Source organism: Podarcis filfolensis (genome assembly GCF_964270895.1).
Source record: "Podarcis filfolensis genome assembly, chromosome: 1".
In the NCBI taxonomy this organism is placed as follows: domain Eukaryota; kingdom Metazoa; phylum Chordata; class Lepidosauria; order Squamata; family Lacertidae; genus Podarcis; species Podarcis filfolensis.
Genome location: NC_139604.1, coordinates 19,671,403 through 19,688,619, shown reverse-complemented (window position 1 = coordinate 19,688,619; position 17,217 = coordinate 19,671,403). Strand labels below are relative to the sequence as shown.

Here is a 17,217-nt window from a genome sequence, read left to right as displayed (position 1 = left end):
ACATGGGAAATATTATGTTTACAGGAAGAGATTGTCCTACATTTTTGGCAAGGACCGCTGATAAAATTGAATAATCTATTCTAATAGCCATGCAACTTAGAGGAATTTTTTGGGGGGCCCAGTAGAATGTCCATTCAAAGATTGCAATTTCAAAGTATTGCTTGTCAGATGGTATAAATTAACTTAGCTTTCTGTCTGTGCTTTGCTTTGAATTCCAAAGAGATATACTTTGATGTTTATAGGGCATCACACCTTGCTCTCTGACTTGTGGCAAGGAAATATAAATAAAGACAGAGCACAGATAATCTCTGACTTGAGTTCTTACATGTGCTAATATTTCTAGAAAAATATTTTTAGGAACTAGTGTGTCCAATGAGCTTATACCACTTGCCCCCCAACCTGTTTAGGGAGTCCTCAGGACTCTTTAGTTTCAGAGAGGGCACTCAGGAGCAGTTATGTCAATGTGCCTGGCTGTCATTCCATACCAAACCAAGACCTTGACAGTATTGCTGGTTCTGGATTTTTGAAAATCCCCAAAGCACATTCAGTAATACCTTTGACTTCCTAAGTCTTCATGGGTGGATCACCCTAAAGGGTACCCTACACTTGCAGCAGGTGGGTGAGTTTGTAATACCCAACTTCACCAGATAATAATCTGACAATGGCAACAGGGTTAATTCACCCCCTCCCAATACCCAGATGCCCTCCTTCACAAGGTGGCGAAGTTTCCTGGTGAGCAAAATGGAAATATTACAGACCACATCCACTTCTCCCTCTCTGATCCTTCAATCAAGGTTGATGCCTTCTGGACAAAGCTGAGTCAAATCTATTTAGTCCAACACTCCCAGGTCTCAGTAATACAAGCCAGATCATAGAATCATAGAACTGTAGAATTGGAAGAGACTGCTAGTGTTATCTAGTCCAACCCCTTGCTATGCAGAAGTCAAAGCTCCCTCATCCACAATCAACTCATGGATGAACATGGTTTTATTAATCCCCTGGCAATAATGGATTAGCCAGTTGTGTTTGACTTGAGATGCTTTAAAGACATTTACTAATGGTTTACCAGTGTATTTCCAAAATAACAGTTTATTGAGTTTTCATAGGAACCTGGTTGAGCCAATGTTTTATTTATTATTTTTAGTTACATCTTGCCTTTCAAATACATAATCAGGATGGCTTTCAGTAAACTATTAAACACATCTGAAGCCTTGATGTATGAAATAATGTGTTGACCAAACCCGTCCTTCATCGGTTGGTATGTGAAGCACTAAACTTTGCTTCAGGAAGGAAGTTAGGTATTCCAGGAGAATGAAGTAACGTATTTGCCCCTTAAATAAGTGACTGCAGTAGTAATGTCCCATTGCTGTTGCACTTTCGTAATGCCTACCATCTCTAGCTGTGAGGACCAAGATGCAGGATGAACCCCAGTCTTGAACTTTGTGGGAAGCAATCGCAAGGCTCATGAACTGAACTTCTGTCAATGTTTGTTTGGCCTTTTGGAAGGCTGTGGGAGACTGGTTTTCATTTCAGTAGTCAAAATGTCAGCAGGTGAAAGGTGTCTTAGGAGCTGGTTGGTTCAGGGATATTCTGAGGCAGAATGGCTTGGAGTTTATACTAGTGTTCCTTCTTACAGGAAAATGATTTTTATGAGCAAAGATTTGTAAGTATTTCAACCAACATGAAAACAAAAGCTGCTTTGTATTGAAGCAATTCCTGGAGCAATAGTGGAAACGCACTCATTACTGTACTGTATAGGACACGGACACACCACAAAAACACACACTTGGAGCTGTTCCCAAGCAGTTCAGTGAATTTCCAGATACCATTTGTGTCAACATTCCGTAGCCATCTACATCAAAAGTTGCAGAAAACTCTAATATATGTATATGTCAATACTTGATGTGCATTTCAGAAGATGATGTATTGCAAAGTATGTTGTGGTTCGTTCATGTTTAAACCTGCCATTACCACTTTTGCTCTCCCATTAGTTGGCGTTTGTGAGAATGGCTTTATGCTTAACTAGTATTTGTAGCAATCGAGCTTTGCATATATTTTCTGAGTTCCTAAAATACGTTAATAGTAGCATAATCCACCTTTGCAAAAAAACTGAGAAAATTGCAGTAATGATCTTCGATTATTTTAGAGAACAAGGCTTTAAGACCTTCCTTAACTGCTCTGGATAACCTGTCATTTGCTTATTTGCTCTCTAGAAAAAAACCAAAACCATAGAATTTTAGAGCCTTTGTATCTCTGTGTGTGAAAGTGGGAGAATGAAACAACTGGATATGTTTTTGCCTGCTTCTCTGAATTCTAAGGGAGGTCAAATAACTTATTGATATTTATTATTGATTTTTTTTTAAAAAAGAGTCTCATCAGTGTGGGAATGCAGTAAGAGTTGCATAAGAGAAAAATATTGGCACCCTACCTTGAAGAGTTTAAGGTTCTAAATTAGAGTGACCAGGAAAGTTCAAGGGACAAATTTTAACTGTGTGCCAAATCTCTTGCATGAAGTTTGCTCTTACGGATTGCCCTTGAAGCTAATATCACAGTCCTGTATAAAATAGGCATTTCAGTGTGGAGAGTAAAATATTTTTATTATAAAAACTTGGAATAGGTTTTTTCATTGTTTGGAGCTTTATTACAGTGGTACCTTGGGTTAAGTACTTAATTCGTTCTGGAGGTCCGTACTTAACCTGAAACTGTTCTTAACCTGAAGCACCACTTTAGCTAATGGGGCCTCCTGCTGCCGCCGCGTCACTGGAGCACGATTTCTGTTCTCATCCTGAAGCAAAGTTCTTAACCTGAAGCACTATTTCTGGGTTAGCGGAGTCGGTAACCTGAAGCGTATGTAACCTGAGGTACCACTGTACTTAGATATTTTTTTACTGTTAGAACTTGGTCACCAGCAAGTTGTCTTTTATTTATTCTCTTTTATTTATGTTAATACCACATGTGGCTTTGACAAAGTACAAAGTGGCAAGTATAATGCCTTTGCTAAAACTTTCATGCCCAGTAATGTACTCAGTAATGTTCTATAAGTATGATAAATAAAAATTGCACCATATTTTGAAAGTTGTGCATGATTATTTTTTAAAAAAAGTTTAGATATGGCTTCATTGTAGTTTTTCTGAAGTTTTAGTAAGTCTAATGGAGGCTGTTATGTCTTCTGTGTTATCTCGTAAAGGGGTCAAAAACTCTGACCACTCCGCAGGAAAATCTTGATAAAATTGAGTGAATGTATATTGAAACAAGTCAAATTCTTCCCAACCCAGTCTCACGGGTTTTGGTGCCATTTTAGGCTACTGAGAGTTGGAGAATATTGAGGGGGTTTTTTGTTTGGTTTTTTTGCAAGTAACATACCTGGGTTAGGGTGGGAGCAGAGAACTATCAGCCCCCCCCATGTGTTGCTTAATTCTTTATATATATATTCTGGTAGGTGTTACCTGTGTCAAAAAACAATAATAACAGAAAATAATGTTGATACAGAAAACACGCTGCTTCTGATTTTTATTGCTGTTTCTAAATTATAAATCACATGTAACATTTTAACCAATATCATTTTTAAAAATACCGTGGTACCTCGGGTTAAGTACTTAATTCATTCCGGAGGTCCGTTCTTAACCTGAAACTGTTCTTAACCTGAAGCACCACTTTAGCTAATGGGGCCTCCTGCTGCCACTGTGCTGCCGGAGCACGATTTCTGTTCTCATCCTGAAGCAAAGTTCTTAACCCGAGGTACTATTTCTGGGTTAGCGGAGTCTGTAACCTGAAGCGTATGTAACCCGAGGTACCGCTGTATGAGCAGTTCTGATTGATAGTCTTCAGAGATAATGATTATAGTGGTACCTCGGTTTACAAACTTAATCTGTTCCGGAAGTCGGTTCTTAAACCGAAACCGTTCTTAAACCGAGGCACACTTTCCCTAATGAGGCCTTCCGCCGCCGGTGCCCTTCCACCATTTGGATTCCATTCTTTTCGCAAACCGGGACTCTACTTCTAGTTTTGCGGAGTTCTTAAACCGAATCGTTCATAAACAGGACTGTTCTTAAACTGAGATACCACTGTAAAAAAGGTAAAGGTAAAGGACCCCTGACAGTTAAGTCCAGGTGCAGATGACTCTGGGGTTGCGGCACTCAACTTGCTTTACAGGCCGAAGGAGCCGGCGTTTGTCTGCAGACAGTTTTTCCAGGTCATGTGGTCAGCATGACTAAGCCGCTTCTGGCGAAACCAGAGCAGCGCACAGAAACACCGTTTACCTTCCCACCGCAGCGGTACCTATTAATCTACTTGCACTTTCTGGCGTGCTTTCAAACTGCTAGGTTGGCATGAGCTGGGATCGAGCAATGGGAGCTCACACCGTTGCAGGGATTTGAACCGCCGACCTTCTGATCGGCAAGCCCAAGAGGCTCAGTGGTTTAGACCACAGTGCCACCCAAGTCCTGAGGTACCACTATAGTTGCCAGTGTATATCCCTTACTAGTCTTCCTTGCATAGAATTCAAATCCTGATGACATTGAACGTTGAAAAATTCATTGAGTTAATAAAAATCTAGGTATAGTAATTTGGTCATATCAGGTTTGAGAACCTTGAGTTTTCTCTCTCTGTGGTGCATCACCTATATCACGTCTGCAGAAATATTGTAGCCAATCTCTGGTATCCAACTGGTAGCCAATCTTTAGCTGCCAGTAGCTCTATTTTTAGTACCCAAGTCACTAGGGTTTCCCCTCTGTACTATTAATTATTCTTACCGGTATATAGTTCAAAGTCCAAGGTCTTTGACCTATGGGTCTCAGATGTAGGTGATGAAATGCAGTGTCTTCTCTTGATTCAGGTGTAGCTGGTCGGAGGGCATAGTTGATTTGTGTATTAGTGAATAGATAACGGAGGCTAGTCGAAGTGTCTTTACAAGCAAGTATGAATAAGCTGTTGTGGGTAAATGATTATGTATGAACAAACACCAGACTAATACTGCCTGCCGCATCAAAAAAGGCAATGTTTTCCTTGGAAGAAGTCATGTTTTTATCTGGATACAGTAAGGTATTTAAAAGCAGTTGAGACAGTATTGATCTTTTTATTGGTGCCTTGTGTTTCCATTGGCAGTGGGGATAATATATCAATGAAACGATATCCTGCTGACACCTTTATGAGCCAGTTTTGCTAATTCTTCTGATCTGCTTTCCCCCTTTAACTTGCTATTGTTGAACAGATTGAGGGAAATACTTTTTTATGATCCTTTGATTCCTGAGATGCTGCTGCTGCTTGTATCTAGTATCAATGCAAGGTATTTTGAAGTTTGGTAATTCAGCAGATGTCAAAGGCACCAACTAAAGACATGTTGCTAATGAAACAGTCACCTGGGGGCAACTAGACATGTTGGTGGCATTCTTACATGTTAGAATTCCAATCCCTGCAGAATTCTTTTAAAGTGGAGGGAAGAGATAGCAGTATTTGAAGCACAGAAAGGGTAGAGAGATTTCATGTTTACTGAACCCTCAGGCTTCCTGAGCACTTCTCCCTGACATTTCCTTCTGTCTGTCTGTCTGTCTGTCTGTCTGTCTGTCTGTCTGTCTACCTGGCCCAGGTCACCCAGTGAGCTTCATGGTCAAGTGGCAATTTGAACCCTGGTCCCCCACGTCCTAGTCCGACACTCGATAACCACTATACCACACTGGATCCCCTGTTGGGGATCCAAGATAGAAAATAATTCTATGGATAGGAAAACACTGTAGCTCACACCTGGAAATAATTTATCCAAAGGCAATGCCACATATTTCAGTTCTGGGTAGAAATTGAGAAAATGGTTCATTATGATGGTGCAGATCTCCATATTCACTCACTGATTTTAAAGAGAGGAGAAATTTACATGTCTTTTGGCACAGAAGCATGCAGAATGGAGAATTAATGCTGTAAACAAGATGATTAGCCTGCTCTCTGGGTGTGTACATGCAGAGAAATGAAAAGAGCTAGCAAGGAAAGATACTACAACCTTGATTTTTATCAAGCCAAATTAGAACCAAATATTGATCATTTCAATGCAAGCTTCTATAGTCTTATTGACAGTGGGTAGTGATTAACTGTTGGTGTGTATGAAACATCTGTCGTTGCATTATATGAAACAAGTTTTTTATATTATACGACTCCTGAAATTGTACAACAGTGAAGACGTGTGTAAGAGGATGCATGGGTGATATTTATAAAATTAAGCAGCTTGCTTGCCCAAAGTTGAAGTGCAATAAAATACATCTGATTGTTTTTGAACTTGTTCCCTGAGTGCTGCAAATTCAGTGGAAGGGTGGGCTATAAATACTCTTAGTAGATAAATACGCCCCCCTTGTACTCATTTGGATAAAAGTCAAATTAAATTTCAATATTTTTAGAAAGCAAAGATAAAATTTGGGCTTATTTCTTACAATTTTTCATGGCACAATCTTAGCACTGGTAGATGATATGGAAGCACAAGTCCATCCATTGGAAGAACATATATACTGTACTTTCCTTCTCTACATACCTGAGGTAATAAGACCTATCCCAGTACTTATTATTTATGCTTTTCCTGAAACACGAAATGGCCCCCTTGGCCATTGGCGGCACAGCAATATCCAGCTATGCTTGTACTCGTAACAAAGATTACGGCAGTTCTGAGTTCATGTAAGCAGATGTATTCATTACTACAGGAACTTGATTATACTATTCAGGTTTTTTGAGAATACTTTAGAGTAGTCCAAGTTTAGTCATGAATCAAATTGAGGAGCTGTTTGATATTATTTGTAAGGTGCATAGTTCCGCAGTAGATAATAGTTCCTGTTATTCTTTTGTTCTGCATGGCTTTAGTTAGATTCCTGAGCAACAGCACAAAGATTGGCTTGTAGATTTTATATAAACATAGCTTGCATTTACAAACTACTTCTGATGACAATGAAACACTAAATCTAAACTCCAAACATTTTGCTTTAAATGGGTTGTTGTAGCGTGAGCTGCCTTGAGCGCAGATTCTAACAGCTCAGCTTAACTGGGTTGTTCTGTTGTTTTAGTCTGCTTGTCTGGATTTCAGATAGAGTCGTACCTTGGATCCCAAATGCCTTGCAAGTCTAACGTTTTGGCTCCTGAACGCTGCAAACCGGTGAGAGTTGCAGTGAGTGTTCCTGTTTGCAAACGTTCTTTGGAACCTGAATGTCTGACACAGCTTCCAATTGGCTGCAGGAGCTTCTTGCAGCCAATCAGAAACTGTGCTTTGGTTTTGAAACATTTTGGAAGTCGAACGGACTTCCAGAACGGATTCCGAGGTACCACTGTACTTCAAATTTTAAAGACCTTGTGTAGAAATGGCTGGCTCTTCAAATGCTCATTTCTGTGCAAAAATTCATGGTTAGACAGTGCCTTTTATTTGTACCAACCAAAACGTAGATTAGGCTCTACTTGGTGCTATACAGATTTTTCAGCGAGAGCACTGGTCTGTTCCTCCCATTTTTGTAAATATAAAATGCAGCTGGACCACCAAAACATACAGGAGTTTGGGTAGGCGGAAAACAAAAAAGAATTCGCTAGTTTTAAAGTTGACAAAATTGCAGATTACTTTTTTAAGATGTGTCAGGTAAAAAAGTAAATATATTACAATTATTCACTAGCTGAAGAGAGAAGGTAAGAATTAGAGTCTTATCTTCAGCAAAGTTCAGTATTCTCCAAGACATAGACAACGGAAAGAAAGTCAGGGTATTTGTGAAAAAAATCTGGGTAATGACTGGATTCTACATTTTCAGAAATGGATCAGCTATTTTTTTGTATGCCCCAGCAGCCTTTTGTGCACATTGTAACCTGTGTAGTACCTAATAGAGCCTAATCTAATTAAGTCTGCTATCTTTTCCTGTACTCCATCTTTAGACTGTGACTAATGCAGACACCATGGCTTCATTATCACAGCAGCTTTTTGACTATTTAACATCCAACTTAATGAAGAGCACTGGAGAACTTGAAAGATATCTCACTATGCTGTGACATTTTTCTTGGTTCAAATGAAGGTATTGCCTGATAGAGGATTTTAGATTATTTTCTCATGGAACAAAATGGCCTTTCTTCCTTTTCCCTTTTTTTCTTTTTCCTTTCTGAATAGTATGTGTTAATATTCTACAAGCAGTCTGTTGTTAGTATTGCAACTAGTAGAGAGCTGGTTCAAACTGGCCACTTTTCATGCATCTGCCCTTTACTATTTCTTTTCTTTTTGTTGCATGTGTTGAAGTAGAACAAAAGGTTGTGCTGCTTTACTGTTTGGTGCTGCAACTTGAAGGATGCGTAACGGGTCATTAGATTTTCAGTGTGTGTTAAGCATCTAAACTTAACATGCTTTGACTTAGCATGCTTTGAAAAGTGATTACAGGACTGAAATGCTGTCTCTTCCACACTGGAATGGACTAATAGGCAGTCTTTTGGATGGCAGTAAAAAGGAAAAAGCAGGCAATTTTGGTTTAGGAGGGCGATTATCCAGTGTTGACAGTGCAGTAGAAGAAAACACTGGTAGGGCACCCAATTTTCATCAGCTTACCCTAGCTACTGTTGAACTTTGCACCGTTGCCACATATTTTAAATCCAGAGAAGAATCTAAATTTATTGGTAAAAGCAAAAGCGTTTCTGATAAATAAAAGCTGTTCTGTTTTCAAGGGACAGTTAATTGTAATAATTTAACAAAAGCTACCAATATGACTGTGCCGTTATAGAAATCTTGAAAATGTATGAATATGATGAAGTAGGCTGTTGACTACAAAAGCTTTTGTAACAGTTGGATATCCTAGTTAAGACAAATTTAAAAATAAATTCATATAAACTGCTTGTTTTCTTAACTAAACTTTACTGATTTAATAATGTAAAACGAAACATTTATAACCATGGAATATAAAATTGTTCTGTTTGACATATTTAAGAAATTTAAATCCATAAATGCCTTAGTTTAATACAAGCAAAATTTCAAATATATCTGGTTGGTTTCTACTTCCTTCTGTGAGTCTCGGTTTGTTGGAATTTAGTTGTCACCCAAACTTTCAGATTTTTCATCTGAGGCTTGGGCATCCACAGCAGGTATTTTGCTCTTTCTGCTGCACCTACTTCTATCTTTTTATTCTCTCAGCAAGGCAATAAGCTGCTTCCCCCCTAGTCAGTACCAGTGAATTGTGGGGAGAGGTGAAAAGGTAGACCAGGGGTCAGCAGACGTTTTCAGCAGGGGGCTGATCCACTGTCCCTCAGACCTTGTGGGGGGCCAGACTATATTTTTTTTGGGGGGGGATGAACGAATTCCTATGCCCCACAAATAAGCCAGAGATGCATTTTAAATAAAAGGACACATTCTACTCATGTAAAAACACACTGATTCCTGGACCATCCGTGGGCCAGATTTAGAAGGTGATTGGGCCAAATCTGGCTCCCTGGCCTTAATTTGCCTACCCATGAGGTAGACTATGAGGGAGGGGTCAGGCCGAAACGACAGAAGAAGCAGGATGTTCTCTTCCAGCATCTCCATCAAGAGCAGAGGTTACCAAAAGAAGGCAAGCAGCAATTCACAAACAATGAAAGCCCTGTACAGCATGTGTCTTATGAAGATCTCTAGGATTGATGTATATGTCAGAAAAGTACAGTGGTGCCTCGCAAGACGAAAAGAATCCGTTCTGCGAGTCTCTTCGTCTAGCGGTTTTTTCGTCTTGCGAAGCAAGCCCATTGACGGATTAGCGGATTAGCGCTATTAGCGGCTTTTAGCGGCTTTTAGCGGCTTATCGACTTAGAAAAGGGGGGGGGAGGGAAAAAAACCCGCAGGAACTCGCAAGACATTTTCGTCTTGCGAAGCAAGCCCATAGGAAATTCGTTTTGCGAAGCACCTCCAAAACGGAAAACTCTTTCGTCTAGCGAGTTTTCCGTCTTGCGAGGCATTCGTCTTGCGGGGCACCACTGTAAATCTCTAATTACAATACTTATTCTTGGCTAAAGTTCATGGTTAGCTAGGAGAGAGCTTAACCATAAGTTCAGATGGCACACTGGGTTCAGATGGCATTCTAAGCCAACCCTTCGCTCAGCACAGGGTTGAAGAAAGCAGCTGACTTACAATGTGGTCTTGCGTACAATGTTGTGTGAACAAGAATCAGTGGCTACTAGTCAGGATAGCTGTTGCTATGACTTAATTATCATTTTTTACATTCATTTCAAGGCAATTTGCAAACATACCGTGAAACAGCTAAAATGTTATTTTAAAAATAGAAAAACAGTAACTAGAGAGAGGTTTAAAAACAATAAAAAATGAATGCTTAAGGCAGGTTTTCATTCGGCTGGAAAAACAAAAATGTCTTCAGTTATAGAATCTTAGAATTGTAGAGTTGGAAGAGACCCCAAGGGTCATGTAGTTCAACACCCTGCGAGGCAGGAATCCTGGGTGGGCTCGAACCACCAACCTTATGGTTAAAAGCCAGACTCATTGTGCCACTGAGGGCTCCAAATTGTTTCTGGAAAGTACAGATATTGGGCACTTTTCATATCACAACAGGGATGCTTTCCTACAAAATGGGCAGTGCATCTGAGAGACTATGGAGTGGGCCTCTTCTTGAGACGTTAAGGTGAAATTCCTGCCGAATGCAATGACCTACTGGGAATATAAGGGATAAGAGGTTTTCTCAAGTAACCTGCTCCTGAGCTGTATAGAGCCTTTTGAGTTACCACCAAAACATTGACTTTGATGCAGTAGCACGTTGGCAGCCAGTGCAAATCTCACAAGGCAGCCCTGTTTAGGGAAGTTTTTAATGTCTGATGTTTTATTCTGTTGGGAGCCGCCCAGAGTGGCTGGGGAAACCCAGCTGGATCGGTGGGGTATTAATAATAAATTATTATTATTATTATTATTATTAGTTGTGTGCAGCTGGTAGTTTGCGCCTACAAGCAATACAGAATGCATAACATAAACTTTGCAGCATTTTTGAGGCCTAGTGGCTTTGCTTATCTTCTGAAAAACATTGCTATTGAGCATAGATATGCAGTTCTGTGTAATTTCTTTCCCACTTTAGGATAGCATATATGGCAGGTATATCTTGGATTGTGCTCAAGATGGGCATCTATGCAGATAGAGCACCAGTGACTTTACTTGGAAGAAATAGACACTTTTCTGAAGGAAGACTGTGTAATGTAGTACATGCGAGTCCCGCTATCTGCCCGTTCAGTGTGCAGAAATTCACTTATCTGAATGCAAAGAATTAGGCCTAGACCTTGCTATACAACCCACTGGAAGTTGTCCAGTTCCTTACTTCCTAGCTTGTTTGTGCTTTGCTGGTCAGTGACAGCCATTTTCGGGCAGAAAACATGCAGGGAGGGAGCGAGATCAGGCAAAATAGAGAGCAGGAGAGATCAGACAAATCAGTTTTCCCTTTGTCTCTCTTTTGCTGGTTGGCTGCAGCCATTTTAGGAAGAAACCGTGAAGGGAATGGGGACAGACATTGAGCAAATCGTGGATTAGATTTATTCGCATAAGACTCAGTGGAAATCATGGACTCGTTATGCGAACTTTCACCTAACAAACGATTTCCAGGGAGCACATTGTGTTCCGTAAGCGGGAACTGCATGTACTGATTTAAACTGTAGGAAATCTAAGATTGCACGTGGTTGCAGTTACACATTCTATAACATATGAAATGTTTTCTTCTAGGTGCAATGGATGAGCTTCATAGCCTGGATCCAAGAAGGCAGGAATTGTTAGAGGCTAGATTCACAGGAGTAGTGAGTGGAAGTACTGGGAGTACAGGAAGCTGTAGTGTTGGAGCAAAGGTAAGTAGAAATATTAGCTGTACAACATAAAGTGTTCTTTTTCAACAGAGTGGTGATGATCTACCTCAGCAAGTGTATTAAGCAAAATGTCACAATGAGGTACAAGAGAAAATGCTGAAGTTCATTCAATACCTGGAGTTCCTTTTAGCAGCATCTTCTGGAAGTAGTTGCACAAGCTATTGGCTATGCCAGAACCTCTAATTATGTTCACATGGTGACCAGAATATGCATGTAGGTGGTAGTTTCTGGAAACATAGACTCTGATACTATCTTAATATTACATAATTTCTAACTAGCTGTTTGAAACATATTATGCCAAATAGTGTCTCTTTTTCTCAACAGGCCTCAACAAATAATGAGAGTTCTAATCACAGTTTTGGAAGCTTGGGATCTCTAAGTGACAAAGAATCAGAGGTATGAAGTAGTTAAACAACTAAACTGACACTTCTTATGTAAGATTGTTGTAACTCTTTTTCATACTTGTGTACATTAGGCCTCATTCTTGAAATGTGCATGCCCGTGAGATTTTCCTGAATGGTTCTACATTGAAGATCTGGAAAGAACCAATATTTTAATGTTTGTGCAGGAAGATTATAAATGCTGTGCTGGTCATGTATGAGTAGATTTGGTTCTATTCAAATGGAAGGTTTGCTAACCACTTTTAGTTTTCTGTCGGATAACGCTATCTGAAATATTAGGATATTGTCAATAAAACACTTTTTTAGTTAATGCAGATCAATTATTCATCTTTAAATTCTTTCAGTGCATAGTGGCTTCCAGAATTACAGCTGCACTATTATGTGTGCAATTTTCAGTGATGGCTTCATTTCAAAGACTAATCAAATGTCTGTCTATTTTATTATGAGATTGGAGTTGATTGGTAATACCTTTTATTCCTAAGCTGTGACCCTTAAATAGGACTATATACTATTTAGCAGCTGTACTGCTAAAGGTTCCTTTCAGTTCTTGGAATAGCCAATTCTGTACACCTCGGAATTTCTCCAGCTTGCGAACCTTTCCATAAATCTACGTGGAAATGACATGTAAAACTTCTGTTGGTGAAATTCAGCTGTACGTATGTAGACGCCTGCCCGTGTAACGGGAATTAACTGTCTTCTCCAACTCCCTGCAGCCTCCCTGGGTGCCTCCAAAGTCTACTCTTATGGGGCCCAAACCCTCTAGAGCAGATGCTGAGCGCACATGGAGGACTGCAAGGAGGAGGACAAGAAGGTGAAGTCCCTGTTGTGTGAGCAGATGCCTGTTCTGCTAATGCACAGACAACATTGGTGCGATGGCTTTTTTGCAGTCATACAAATAGCTGTTTCCTTCTGCCTATATATAACGTACCCAAAGAGTCCCTTCATCGAAGGCCCTGATCACTATGCCATCTCAAGTGAAGTGTAGCAGTGGCTATAAAAGGCAGGGCCTTGTCAGTTCTGGCACCCTGATTATAGAACAGCCTCTGCAGAAAGATAATTGCCTGGCACCTTGCTTATGATCTTTGTGGCAACAGGTGAAGAACTTTTTATTCACCCAGGCCTGGTAAACTTTTGTTTTCAAAACAAACCATAGGGGCCATATCCAGTGTTGCAGCTCCACTGGCACAAGGGCTTGAGTGTGCACAATGGAACTCCTGTTCCTCTCTTGTCCCCTCCAGCCTCACCCCCCTGCATTGTCAAAATCGGCTCCAGATGATTGACAGACCCTCCAAAGCACATTTGGGGGCACAAAGGGAAGAGAGAAAATGGAAATCCCATTGCTCCTGCAGAACCCTGCTGGTGCAGCATTAAATACAATCCTAGGTGTTTCAGTACATTTTCAGATAAACCTTTTGCCCCCTGCTCTGTAAGCTGTTTTGTTCTGCCTCTGCTAAGAATTTTTTTGTTTGTTTAATTGATCTTGGTTGGTTTTAATAACTCTATTTTTAATTTTTTTAATGTGTGTCTCAATTTCGTAAGCTGCCTAGATACGTTCGCTGGTATATTTGAGCTCTAAAACTTTATGTGTGCATTCTCTTTTTCTCAAGATTGTAAAAAAATATTTGACAATAGAGCTTCTGTTAGGATGTGGTTGTAGGGTTGTAATTTCAAAAAGGCAACAGCTTTCTGATTACTTGTGATTTCTCCAAAGTACTTGACTGTAAAATGTAGGTTATGCCTGGGATTCAAAGAATGGTGCAGCTAGTTTCATGTGGGGTGGGGGTGAGGAGTGCGCTTTTTCAAGCAGCAGCCTTCTACGTTACATGGCAACTACGTCCGAAAAAAAGGGATTTCTAAAAAGTTGAGGACCCATCATATCATATCAGCATAAGAATTCCCACTTGACACCTATAATCCCTTGTGCATGCCTAAAAGTAGATCTTTGCATCAAATTCTTCGCATGAATGTAAAACACACATTTGGAAAGATAAGGTTTTTTTTAAAAAAGCTTAACTCAGAAACAGGACAGACTTCATTTCTCCTTCACTTTGTCACTGTAGTTGTCAGTGCACCTAGCAATTCATCCAGTACATAGATTAGATTTGGCACAACAACTTCTAGCTTGAAATGGGCTTGCTTGTATTCAGGAGCGTTCCAAAATGATCGAAGGGTCATCTGTTTTCGATCACATTGTTGGATTGTGGTTGAAATGTGAAGAATTCAGAAAATGCTGTTTTGACTCAGAATTACTTAGCAGTACATTTCCCCCCCAAAAGCTATACTTGGATTTCAGCTGTATATGGGAAATAGTAATGACTTCTGCCTACTGTTTTATGAGCAAATTGATTCCAGCGCCTTTTGGCTTCTAACTTTTCTGTGTTAAACTGTGATTAAAATTTGCTGACTCTTTATATTACACCATGGGTTGTTTGATTGTGCTAACCCTATCCAGCAGCTTAACTTGGGTTACAGGCAACAAGCCACAATCTGAAGCCATGGTTTGTTGGCTCACAAACTTGCTTTGTTTTTTAACTATGGTTTGGTGTTGTGTGCAAACTGAGTATCCTTTCTTAACAATCATTTTTTTGGCCTCTTCACCCCAGATGCTTGTTGAACTATAAAGACATATAGAATAACTCATGATTTGTTAAACAATGGCTTAGCATTATGTGTAAACCTGGCCAATAAGGAAAATAATCTTAATGTGTAATTGGGAAATTGCAGTTTGCTTTCTTTTGAAACTTAGTGGTGGTGGTTTGGAGCTTGTGTCCTAGGAAAGCATGTATTTACCGTAGCTTTGATCCAGAGTTATCCCATCTGTGAATGGAAATGTTCATTCTGTTCACAAAAGGGGTTGAGATCCTTTGAAGGCACAGGTTGGAGGAAGGCAAGGAGACTATTTTTTCCAATTCCCCCTTGCCACCATGAACACTGCTCACCCAGTCCTCTGTAGCAGCTCTTGGGGGGTGTTGCTGCTGCTGCTGCTGCTGAAAGAAGGAATAATTTTGCAAGAAACACCTCTCCCCGCCCCAATTCCCTTATTCCACCTGGAGCATCTCATGAGTGGAGCTTTTTGTGTGGGAATTCTCTATCCAACTCTGTGCTCTTGTTTACATTTTTAAGAATACTTTTTAACACTACCTTGAAAGTCAAATGAGAGTGTACAAAATTAATGGCTTGTATCAATTCCCACGCCCAACATACATAAGCACAAGGCATTTCACATCTTCACAAGGGTTGCTGTTGATCCCTCCATTCCATTCTGGAGGGTCTCCTGTTTATTTTGGCGGGGGGCTGTTATGGCAGATGTAGGGGTTGCCTCGGAAAGGGAGTGTGTGCAATAGGAAGGTCATGTGACAGTTCTTTAACCCTGAGCCAGTCTTTTCTTTAGCTCGTAGTTGTTACAGTCAGCTTGTAGAGATGTTTTCAATATTTATATGCAAGCAAATTAAAGAATAAAATAATATTAAAACAACCTGGTTTACTGGGGCGATAGAATGAAGTAGCTGCAGTAACTTGATGCGAGTAGGGATTTTGTACAATTCCTGAAAAAAAAAAACATTTTATGTGTCACCTTGGAGATAAGTGAAGCTGCCTATTGGTTGAGCATCTCTTTTTAATGCACATTTGTGCGTAGAACTGTTGCTGGCTCCTTTTCTATGCATTAAACAGCATGATTTTGTGTCTGGCAGACTCCCGAGAAAAAACAGTTGGAACCTTCTAGAGGAAGAAAAAGGAAAGCAGAAAACCAGAGTGAAAGTAGTCAAGGTATGATATATATCATGTACAGCTGATTTTTTTTTAATTGAATCATCTAGTAACATTTCAACTTCTTGGGAAAGAAGTCCTCCCTTTTTGAACGTCACACCGTTGCTTTGCATTGTCAGTGGGCATCTAGCTGCACTGAGTAAAAATTCCACTAAAAGTTGAATTTGGCTTATGTGTAATTATGGTTTTCTGCTTGCCAAATTGTAGTCTCTAGCAGCACTTTACACAAATATGGCCCTAGGAGTTAGTTTCCTTCTTGAAAAGACAGGGTGGAGTCAATTTTGTAGTTATGCTGTCTTCAGCTGAACAGTCATCCATTATGGTTGTTTTAAAAACCAGCATTCTTCCTTGTTGCTCTTTTCAATTCATATCATTTTCAGTCTGTATATCACTTTTCCACATTACTGATCTCGAAGCAGCTTACAACCTGTTGAAATGACAAAATATAGAACAAAAAACACTGTGCTGTTCTACACACATTCAGAAGATAATGAAAATTAACAAAATCCAAGAATCTACTTTACATATAATAATACATATAATATTCAACAAAATATTAGCAAACTCACCCTGTCAGTTGCAACAAATTAATAATTGCAAGTATTGTTAACGAAGCAAACAGCATTTTTTAAAAAATAGTTTTATAAAAGTAACAAATTTCGCTTGATTTTGTCTTAGGGCTTTTCAAAGTAGTCTGGAAGGGACATGCTGCAAGTTTTATTTTGTCTTTTGACAGACACTCGAAGGATCAACGATTCCCTATGGATGTCAGTAAATACACTATCTCAGTTTGGAGATGTGTTCACTCGAGAGCAAATAGAGTGTAATAGAAAAATGTTTTAAAGTTGAGGTGGTCTATTAGAATTTTTAAAAATAAACTAGCATTGGAATTGATAAATAGCACTCTGTATTGCTATGAAGATTTGGAACAAGAAATAATATCTGGTTGCTTCATTTGCTTATATTTGATTCAATTGCTGTCAGTAATTAGTTCTTCAATCCCTGTCCCGTCATTCTAAAAGGCTCCCAGCCCTCCTTTGGAAGAGAAAGTGCTTGGTCCTGGATAAAATGCTATTTTTAAATTACATTTTCTTATCTTTGTAGACTTTTGTCCAGAGTACAAAAGTCAATGTGCTCAATACACATTGATACATGCACATGCAGAGTAAACATGGCTGCTTGTTTAACTTTACAGATTTGATGCTTTTAAATTAAATTCAAAAATATCAGAAGTTGATTTGCA

General features: G+C 39.6%; 1 protein-coding gene across 6 annotated transcripts in view; it reads left to right on the top strand.

Annotated features, from left to right (window-relative positions):
* The window catches only part of TLK1 (tousled like kinase 1), a 66,832-nt gene that overhangs the window by 19,248 nt on the left and 30,367 nt on the right, over nt 1-17,217 (top strand). For 5 of the 6 annotated variants that reach the window (XM_083628595.1, XM_083628597.1, XM_083628596.1 and 2 more), the window contains 3 exons: nt 11,669-11,787; nt 12,130-12,201; nt 15,899-15,974. In XM_083628595.1, coding sequence (XP_083484721.1) covers nt 11,669-11,787; nt 12,130-12,201; nt 15,899-15,974 — 267 coding nt within the window. Of the gene's footprint in view, nt 1-7,886; nt 8,019-11,668; nt 11,788-12,129; nt 12,202-15,898; nt 15,975-17,217 lie in introns of those variants that run through there. The other variant, XM_083628600.1, reaches the window with a different exon arrangement.